Source organism: Tupaia chinensis, unplaced genomic scaffold, assembly GCF_000334495.1.
Source record: "Tupaia chinensis unplaced genomic scaffold, TupChi_1.0 Scaffold148296_1, whole genome shotgun sequence".
NCBI classification, from domain to species: domain Eukaryota; kingdom Metazoa; phylum Chordata; class Mammalia; order Scandentia; family Tupaiidae; genus Tupaia; species Tupaia belangeri.
The window spans coordinates 1,611,211-1,622,286 of record NW_006208147.1 but is presented as its reverse complement, the minus strand read 5'-3'; the positions used below and the strand labels follow the sequence as shown (position 1 = coordinate 1,622,286).

Genomic DNA, 11,076 nt, shown 5'->3' with positions numbered 1-11,076 from the left:
ACTGGAGAGACAGAGACAGAGAGACAGAAAGTGAGAAATCAACCCCTGTGGGGCTTCGGGGGGGGGATGGCCACGCTGCCATCCCTTCTCCTCCATTCTCCTTTCAGGATCTTGGGCACGCATACACATGCACCTGGCATGAGTTTGAAGCCACTAGGCCTGAGACTCAAACTGAGGTTGACTACATGGGAACCCCGCAATGTATCTATCCATTATGCTACCTGCTGGAACCAGGACCATTATTTTAAACATGAGAGAAATTTAAGGTTATCGACAGTCTGCATGTAAGAAACCTTGGAAGAGGGGGCATAGATTACTAGTGCAGGAATGATGAACTACGTTCCCGAAGAAATAGGTGAGAGTTGAAAATCAGACCATAAGAATATGTTGTATGATCAGAGCCCTCAGAGGCACATGGAAAGTACCTCTTACAGGCAGGCTATACCTATAGACGGGTCAATAAAGTCAGCGTGGCAAGTAAGCTCATCCAAGTACCTGCCATTCTTATGATCCTACCCCTCCACCCTTCCATATAAATACATCACATCTCCTCAGTGGGGTGGGCTGAAGCACTTCTGGCTTCAGACCTCTGGGTACTCTTTCTCTCTGTAAATATTTATTTTTCTCTCGAAAATAAAATAAAATAAATTTAAAAAAAGAATATGTTATATTCTCCAACACTGGAATAAAATACATCAGGTTGGAAGTGGATGTGACCAAACTTGTGTACACGTGTATGGGTATGGGAGGAACTGAGGAAATCCCCACAATGGCTTTTGTCCTCTCCTGAGTTAGGAAGTGAGGATAGAGATTTAGGAATGTGAAGGGCATGGTGATGACTTGGAGTAATCTGTGTGGAGAATAAAAAGGAAGAGATGCTTGGAAATTCCTTACATTAAGAGGTATGTGGCAGGCTGGCCTAATAGCACAGTGGTTAAGGATACTGGATCCCACATGGCCAGTTGCTGTTTGAATCCCAGCGTTGGCTGGCAAAACACACTGGACATGTGTGCATATGTGCCCCAAATCCTGATGGAAGTGGAGGAAAAGGGACTATAGTGTGGCCATACCCATTGAAGATGCTTCCTTCCTTTTTCCTCTCTCTGTGGTGAGTGCATGTGCCCTCTGGCAATTACAGAAATAATACTAGGGGCTGGCTGGTGGTATGGTGGTTAAGGTGCTGGACTCCCACATGGCCAGCCATGGTTCAATTCCTGGACCTGGAGGCTTGCTTTCCCTCTCCCTCTTCCTCTCTCTCTCTGTCGCTCTTTGGTCAAATTAAAAAAAAAAAAAGATAAATAAAATTAAATAAAATAATTACCTCTTTTTTTTTTCTTTTTTTTTTTTCTCTCTCGTGTGAGTGCCCACCCCCTATGGCAAAAACCTAAAAATCTTTTTTTTTTTTTTTTTTTAAAAAAGGGGGTTGGGGAATTAAGGTAGTAAGAGTGGAATGCCTAATACCTCTGATAGAAGCAAAGATGGGAGTAGATGGGCTGATCTGGTTTGGGAATTTGCAGAGTGGCTGCAGAGGTTATAGAGGGACTTGAGAAGGTGAGGATCATAGCATTACTATTTAAATGACATGTCATGTGATCTGGGCCACCAGAGGAGTGGCTTGTCAAGTTGATGGAGCTGGAGGAAAGGAACATATTTTGTGTATTTCTATTTGTAGCTCAGATCTTGAAATACAAGCTAGCTTTAAGAAGGTGGTGGCACATGTGTGACAGTGTTGAGGATGGAAAAAGTTTTCTGGATGCCTCTCAGAAGCTATTTATGGTCTATTTCATGGGTCTAGGTCAGGAGAGGAAGTGTAAACATTAAGAACCAAAGAGGCTGGGAACCAGCAGTTAGCGTAATGACTATGTTGCTGGATTTCCACGTAGTCGACCGCGGTTCGTGTCCCGGACCCGGTGGCTTAGAACTCACACCGGGCACGTGTACGCGCGTGCCCAAGATCCCGAGAGGAGAATGGAGGAGAAGGGATTGCGGCATGACCATCCCCCCTGGGGGGTGATTTCTCGCTTTCTGTCTCTGTCTCTCTCTGTCTGTCTGGCGAGCGCATGTGCCCTATAGCAAAAACCTCTCCAAAAAAAAAAGAACCAAAGGGGCTATTAGAAACCTTAATGATGCCTTCTCAGCTAGAGGGAGGTTACTAACACAGGTTCAGAGCAGCAGACTAAACAGACTGCAGCTAGTTTGCTTTGTGCTTTCTTAACCATGCTTCAAATGCTAAGAGCACTCGGAGTGGTTTGTGTTCTGGGTCAGAGAGAATCCGGGGCTCCGCTCAATTAGATCAAGGTTTGCTCTAGCCGATACACTAAGGATAATAATGCTCAATTCACCCAATATCTTTGGATTTGGGGAATCACCTAAGACCAAACTAGACCTCTCAAAATGGTGGCAATAGAAGTGATTTCTTCTAAGGTGAGAATGGGAGATCTTGGTGGAGCCAGGTATCCACCTGAGGCCAAAACATTTGGGCTAAATGTAAGAAGCTGACCCTGCTTGGCACACTGCATTGCATTTTATGGTTAGTGCTATAGTTGGTGTTTTGTGGGAGTGTGCCATAGGTCTTTCCATGTTCTTTTCCTCCCAGCAATATCATTGAAAGGGAATATTAGGTGCTGTTTTCAGAAGCCAGATGAAGTTAGTTTATGGCATCAATTTGAACTGAAGTTGATTCTTTGCAAATATTGAAAAACCCTCTGATTGCCTTTTTTGCCCCTACTCTCAAGCTAATGCTAATCAAAAATGGTATTTGATTAACTTCTTGAAACATATTAGTCAAATATGCCCTGAATGACTAATCTGATAAATTGGATAAAATTAATTGCTGGAGGTAATGAACTCTTGTGAATCACTACAATTCATTCTGTGAGTTTGCTCGAGCTGCATCATTAAATCTGGAGAGATAACAGACACTACAGTATAAACCCAGTTCTTGATTGGAGCAGAACTTGAGAGAGAGAAATTATCTTTCAGCGCTTTCTCATGCAATGCTATTATTGGGTAAACTTAAATCTGTTTGTCACTTCTTTTGCATTTGGAATGCATTTTTATATTTTACATGAACTTTATGGATGTGTTTTGTTATGTTCCTAATCATGATTTCTCTTTGAATTCATTGTCTGAATGAAAAATTGCTCTTGGTCTTTGTTCCCTGTTGTTGATCCATGTTAAGAAGGCAAGCACCTGATCCTGAGATAAGGTTGCAACATGGAAGAACTAGAAAGGAATCTAGCATTTAACTCAGCAATAGGTTCAGCCTCTCAGTGGAACTTGGAGCTTTGACCTGGGTGCCATGATTAATATTTAGCCTATGGAGAAATCCCAAAGGACTCTCAACAAGGATGTTTATAAGATCTGAAAAACACCACCAATAAGAAGCAATAAAGTCAGGGTTATTTCATCTGGAAGGAACAGGCTAAGGGAAGATGTAAATGTTGTCTCTAAGTATATAATGAGTTAGTTATTACAAAGATAGTGCTATATCCTCTTTTTACATACTCTGGATAAAATCAGGAAAATTGACTTAAATTGTAGCAGAAGAGATTTAAGTGAGTGAGAAGAATAAAAAAACTGACAGAAAGTACAAAGTGAGTTTCAAGCAAATGTGTGTATTTAACTATGCTCATAAAAATCTTACCATACATGAAACATTTGATGGAATAGTCTTATCTATTGGCAATGAGCTTATTTTTAAGATGCTGAGGTTTTATGAGCCTATAATTATTTAATTTTGTACTTTTAGGGTGTCAGTCACTTTTGCAATAAGCTCTTTGTAAAACCAAACATGATTCTTAATATGATTCTTTGCCATATGGGTTTTAGAAAATAGCAACTGCATTCCATTATTGAATATTGATGCCTATACTGATAGTGATATGGATGTTTAAGAGAGTGCTGCATTCTAAATAGCTATTTTAAGTTCCAGATTGATGATTTTCTTAAAGTCACTAGATGAGCATTCTTTAAAACTTGGTTTCTCATCATCGATGATGTCTTGGGTCATAGATCCTTGTTATAACAGATGAATCCTTCTAAGACAGATTAGCTATGAAGACCTCAACTTCTGTAGATTGGAGGTAGATGGAGATTCTGATGAAGAGCCTGGTTTCATTTGGCCCTCAGAGATCGCCACCTAGTGGATTGTCACTGTGTATGCTATGACATTCAGAGCCAAATCTCTTCAACGAAAAATGTTGGATATTTTATTTGTAAAAAGTTTGTGTTTAAGAAAATTGTTTTTGGTTCCCAGTATATTATACAATTAACTAATACAATGCATTTTATTTATTAAAAAACAAAATTCCATCAAAACATCTATTAATCTAAATCTTTTCTAATACTATGGATTAAGGAAACTTTAAAATTTATAAAAATAAAGATCAGGCCATCTGACAATTCTGAAAACCAAACTATCAAGATTCTGAAGTAACTTTCTACATGGTATAGTGCCTTCCATTTATAAAGCTTTTAAAGCAGAATAAATATGAACCTTCATTTTAAAGACACATTTCAAATTTTATTTGAAAATTATGGGGTTAGCAGGTGGTGTGGTACTTAAGGTGCTGAAGACTCCCAAATGGCCAACCATGGTTCAAGTCCTGGACCTGGTGGCTTGCTTTCTCACTTTCCTTCTCTCTGTGTGTCTGTCTTTCTCTGGTCAAATGAAAATTATTGAATGAATAAATAAAAATAAAATAAATAATTCTTTTTTAAAAAACAATAAATCTGTGTTTTAGCTGTTGGTTTGTCATATATATGGCTTTTATTGTGTTCCATTGAGATTACATCAGGGTAAAAAACTTCTGCACAGCAAAGAAAATAATAAATAGAATGAAGAGACAACCTACAGGATGGGAGAAAATATGTGCAAATGATGCTTCAGATAAGGGATTAATAAACAGAATATATAGAAAACTCAAACAATTTACCTCCAAAAAATCCCAAATAATTTAATTAAAAAAATGGGCAAATGAATTGAATAGACAACTCTCTAAAGAAATGGAAATGGGGAACCAGCAGTTGGCGTAATGGCTACGGTGTTGGACTCCATTTAGTTGATCGTAATTCAAGTCCTGGACCCAGTGGCTTAAATTCATGCCAGATGTGTGTACGTGTGCCCAAGATCCCAAGAGGAGAATGGAAGAGAAGGGATTGCAGCATGACCATCCCCCCTGGGGGTGATTTCTTGCTTTCTGTCTCTCTGTCTCTCTATGTCTTTCTGGAGAGTGCACCCCAGCCTCAGCCAGCCAAGATCATGGGCATAAACTAATGCTCCAGGATGCAGGGAGTGACTTCAGAACTCAAACCCAGCATCTTCCAATATGGCTTCAGCATCACAGAGCATTGCATTACTGCTGCACCACTGCAGTTGGCCTGGGATATAATTCTTAAAGTAAACCCTTACATTGTTAACATTTTTCCCCCTGGGCTTGTGAAAAGAGAATTTAATTTTTCTCAAAAAAGTGTGTACTATTACTTCCTTGATATATTTTTCTGTAATGAGTTTGTAGCTCTTAAAAGGAATTATAATCAAACAACATATCTTTCCCCTATAATAGAAGTAAGCTCTATTTATAATATACACATTTTTAAAAAAATCTCTGTTGAGTTAAATGTAATTTGTCAGATGAGATTGTTTTTATGCTAGGAAGAAATTTTTCATCCGTTCAGAATTATATTCCTTTGTAAATCTTGCCTCTGATTATCAGGGTCTATGCAGAATGATTTGTTTGACCAGGGTTTGTTTTCCCCTCTCCTTTGTGTTTCCTAGATACATTTCATATTGCTCTTCAGTCGACAAGGGAAATTACGGCTGCAGAAATGGTACACCACACTTCCTGACAAAGAAAGGAAAAAGATCACCCGGGAAATTGTTCAGATTATTCTCTCTCGTAGTCACAGGACAAGCAGTTTTATTGACTGGAAGGAGCTAAAACTTGTTTATAAAAGGTGTGAGTAACTTTATGAGAACGGAATTTCTCATTATTGCTTTGGTTTGTTCTAACTGTGAACATTTCAAATTACAGTACCCATTCCATTGCTTACTGAAAACTTCGAAGGCTGGGAACCAAATGTTTGTATGAATAGACTTACTAGGAAAGGACTCTCATACTAAATGAAAGGTCTTTCATGTACTTAGATCGATTCTGGGTGCTTAAACTATACATTGATAGTGCACACATGCATTCAACAAATACTTTATGAGTATCTATTATATTCCCAGAATTATTCTGTAGATGCAGAAGTGAATAGAACATATAACATTCCTGCTCTCTTGCAGTATGCCTATTTATTAAATAAAATATTTGCAGTCAGTAATAAATACTATAGAAAAAACTCAGGATAGTGTGATAGAGAGATGGGGAGTGTGTTCAGTGAGGCGGTGCTCACTAATATTTATAACGCCTTTGCAGGTAAGTGAACTGAGGACTCAGGCAGTTTAAATAACTAGCCCCCAGGTAGTTATTAATGGTAATTGGTAGAACCACGATTCAGATGCAGATATTTCTGGCTTTAAAGCCTATAGATTCTTTTTACTGCGCTTGCTTGCCCTTGCAAAACCATACTGCAAAGGGACCTCTGTATATAAAGGAGAAAATTGATGCCAGATAGGTAGAGTGACTTTGCTTATGAAGACCCAGGTAATTGCTGCCTAAGCCAGGAGCAGAGCACAGCTGGCCTAGCCCTGTATCCAGCATCATAGTGTAACTTCCAGAAGGAAATGCACGTAACAAATGCTCTTGCATAGAGCATTTATTAGATCCAATGGAAAAAACAGAGGTAACCTCCTCAGTCTGATAGCCAGTGGAGTAAGTTCCCAGCAAATGCTCTCTCTTCTGGGTCCCAGGTCAGAGCTTGTCAGGTTGAGGATGGAAGACACATACACAGTGATTGATATAAACTGTGAAGTGAGAAGGGGACTGTGGGCCCCTGAGATGCCTGGCTAGGGGTTGGGGCAACTTACAAGCCCAGGAGAAGGACTTGAAAAGATACCCTGACTGCCTTGGGTCAAAGTATATCGTCCCCCTGATAATAGCTCTTCAAGGCAAAATTTTGGGGGAGCCTTGCCTATAATTAACAGAAGCAAGTCAATCACCACAATATTTTTATACATTCTGTTTTATACTTTGGGAAGATATTGGATGTGATGACTGATGATTTCATTGAAAAATCATCTTCAGATTGTTGAATGTATCATTGTATTTTACTTTATTTATTTTTTTTTTCTTTTCAAGGTATGCTAGTTTATATTTTTGCTGTGCAGTAGAAAATCAGGACAATGAGCTCTTGACACTAGAGATTGTGCATCGGTACGTGGAGTTGCTGGACAAATACTTTGGAAATGTAAGTGCTGCCGTGGCCTGTTAGAACTGGTCGCCATCTCTGCCTGAGCTCTTCAGTTTGGTCTCTCATCACATTCCTTTTCCCTTTCAAGTCCAAAATAGGAGTTGCATCTGTACCTGGGATCACGCCAGTCCACCTACTGTCAGAATACAGGGCTCTTCTCCTTCCTCGTAACTCTTCGTAAATGAAAACCCCAAAGCTTCCAAGAGACAGGCGTGCCTTTATCTTCAAGTCAAAAATACACTGGAGACCTTGTTCCAGTGAATCAGAATCTAATTATGAAAGATTCCTTGATAGTCTGTCCCTTTTTATTCGTTGGCTTTGTCATCTCTCTTTTAGTTTGGTCTTTTTTCCTTTCTCTGGCATTTTTCCCCCTAAGTTACAGTTACAGTATTCTTTAATATTATTTTATATGTAAGAAAAGAAAAAGCACCAAATAAACAAAAAACTCAAATCCTTTCCCTTCACATTGCTATTCAATTGTTTTTTTTTTTTTTTTACATTGATTGCCCAGTCATGAAGGGACTTCAAAAGCTCATAAAAAAGTGGTACTAAAGTATAAATTTACTTTTATGCAAAAAAATGTGAAATCCAGTATATTTTTTTCACAACAGGCATCTTTTTTTTTTTAAAGAGAGTTTTTTTGTTATTTATTTATTTATTTATTTATTTATTTTGCTATAGGATGTGGATGCTTCCCAGAGAGACAGAGAGAGATAGAAACAGTAAGTGAGAAAGTGAGAAACCATCTGTTGGGAGGATGGCCTTGCTGCAATCCCTTCTCCTCCATTATCCTCTTGGGATTTTGAGCACACAGGCACAAGCGCCTGGCATGAGTTTTAAGCTGCCAGGTCCAGGACTCTAACCAATGTCAACTATGTGTTGAGTCCAAAGATGTAGCCATTAGCCCTCTGCTGGTCTCCACAACAGCATTTTTAAACGACTGCTTGTACTATACAAGGTGCCTCAATCCATTCATTCTGTAGCAGTGTACAGCATGGATTCTACTCTCCTGCTTTGAGGAAATGATGAAGTTACCATTGAGCCCAACCTACTGTCAACAAGAGCAAGCCATTTTAAGTCTTTACCTCTCTGCACCAGTGGATCTTTGATCATCACAATGTTTTCTTTATTTTGACATTGATATCTTCCAGTTCTTGTATCCTGAAGGCCCCTCCCTGGTTTATTCCACTGAGCTCCTTGCTGTCTCTCACCCACTGCACACCTTCCATGTCTTCCCACTCTCCTTGAGTGTCTGTTGACTCTCTCCTATAAATCTGTTTGTAGGTATTCCTCTTCATTTTGTTGGTGATGTTCTTCATTGGGCTTCTCATGATCGAGGACTGAATTCATCTTCTGAAACCCTGTTCTGTTTTGTGGTTGGGATTTATTATCTTCCAGGCTCCTTCAGTATTAAAGGGCAGTGATTTTCTTTTCTTTTTTTTTTTTTTTTTTTTTTTGTCTTTCTCTGTATACTTTACTGTAATCAGCCTCTGACTATTCAAATAGACTAAAATGCATCTTCTTTCCACTCTTACTAGTATAGGTTTACTTAGGAGTTCATTTTTGCTATTCTCTAAACTTTGCATCTGGCCTTTTCTGCCTCTGGGTTCTTCCATGTTTCCCTTATTGTCCTGTTGTTACCTCCTTCTTTACAAGGCTCAGGTCTTGGTTTGGTATTCCTTCACAGTCACTTTCCATCATCTGCCATGAAGGAAATTCAAGCCTTCTACTCTGATGCATAAGCTTTCAGAACACTGATCCCAGAGCACTCTTCCAGCCTTGTTGTTCCTCTTCCCATCCCTGGCATAGTGACATGGAACAGAGCCTTGTCATGTCCCCAGCTGGTACAAAATTTACTTGACCACCATATTGCGAGTCTCTCAAGACCATGACCCATCACTCATCTGTTTGTATTCCACCACTTGTGAGCAGCTGTGGGCCAGATGCTAGCAAATGTTCCAGAAGCATTTAATCCAGTTCATATTCTCAAGAAATAAATTCTTACATTTGGAAAATGTTTTCTCCTAAAACTCTCTTCCCTATTCCCTTGCTCAGTGAAAATTTTTATGAAGTGTTAGGAGAATTTTCATCTAGTAGAGTTTTATACATTTGCTTTAATTAAATAAACAGCATTTGCAGCATTAGTTGTGGTTTTATCCAATTTATTGCATCACTTTTCTAAAGAATGAATACTTTAAAAATCGCACCCACCCTCCAAAAATTTATAAGACCTAAAATGTTGGGGTGGGGATTTCACATTTTCAGACCACATATAGAAGTGATAAGACAGGCCAGCTTTTCTTTCCCTTTCTCCTGGCTGAAGATTTTTTTTTTTTCTATATGGCATGTGCACTCACCAGAAAGACAGAGAGAGAGAGAGAGAAAGAGAGAGAGAGAGAGAAATCATCCCCCAGGGGGGATGGCCACTCAATCTCATCTCTTCCATTCTCTTCTTGAGATTTTGGGCATGCATGCACATACTCCAGCATAAGTTTCAAGCCATCAGGTCTGGGACTCAGACTTTGGTTGGCCTGTGGGAGTCCAACATATTAACTACTGTGCCACCTGCTGACCCCTCATGAGATTATTTTAATGCTTTCTATTATTCAAATGAATTCTGACATTTTTGCTCTTTCTTTTGAAACTGACTACAGACTTTGCCTTTTGTGAGGGCCTAAAACAGTTTATCTGAGGCCTGGTCTTCCCCTAGCTTCTCTTTTCCTCATTTCTAAACTTTGATTTGATCTGTTGTTTCTCTAAATTGAACCAATTAAGATAATGTAAATTGGGGCTGAATTTTGATTTCAGTCCGTCTTATCAAATTTCAGCCTGACATCTCAAAGCACATTGCTTCTCTGTTGAAGATACTTTTATAGTTTTATCAACTGGACTAGAGAGAAATGTTTGCATGTTGAAATATTCAGTTTGTAAGCTAAATAATGTGATTGAATGTAAAAGAGAAAATGAAATAAAAAAGTTAAAAAAAATAAATTTAAAGGGGCCAGCAGGTGGCATGGTGGTTAACGTGCTGGACTCTCAAATGGCTGACTGTAGACCTGGTGACTTGGTCTAGTCCTTGACCTGGTGGCTTGCTTTTTCATTTCCCTCTCTCTCTCTCTGGTCAAATGAAATAATAATGATAATAATAATAATAAAAATAAAATTAAGTAATTAAAGAAGAGGAAACTGTTAATATTAAATACAGTTAAAATATAAGGAGAAGCAGATGACTTTCTATGTCTCTTATATTAATTTTCCATTTTGTTTTAGGATACCTTTAGAAGGTCTTTGTCATGAACCAAAATTTAATTTATTACAAAAATTCAATGAATCTTTCATTAAGCTAAGAGCAGCTAAGAGCAATTCCGGGCTATATGCCCAGTAGGTATTCAATTCTTATTAATTAATAGTGATGAGTAAAGCCTTCCAGTACTGATTCTCATTGACATTGTCTCAGGAATATTTCTCTTTGGTTTTCTTTTCCTCTTGTGTTAATATTAAAAGTTCCCTTGAATTCCGTCTTTTTATTATCCAAGGGAAAACTTTGTATTGAGCTTCTCTTATGATGTTGGAAAATATTATCTTTCAAAAACAGATAAATCAAAATCTCTGGCTACTAATTTAAGTTATGTATTTTTTTAGCACTTTTCAATTCCAAGGAGATTTACAAGGATTATCTAGTTAATCTTTCGATCTTCAGTAAGTAGCATTAACCCCAAT

The 11,076-nt window shown here is 38.5% G+C and overlaps 1 protein-coding gene across 1 annotated transcript in view; it reads left to right on the top strand.

Annotated features, from left to right (window-relative positions):
* The window catches only part of AP1S3 (adaptor related protein complex 1 subunit sigma 3), an 86,478-nt gene that overhangs the window by 58,362 nt on the left and 17,040 nt on the right, over window positions 1-11,076 (top strand). The window contains exons 2-3 of the mRNA XM_006170405.3: window positions 5,780-5,958; window positions 7,245-7,353. Coding sequence (XP_006170467.1) covers window positions 5,780-5,958; window positions 7,245-7,353 — 288 coding nt within the window. The remainder of the gene's footprint in view (window positions 1-5,779; window positions 5,959-7,244; window positions 7,354-11,076) is intronic.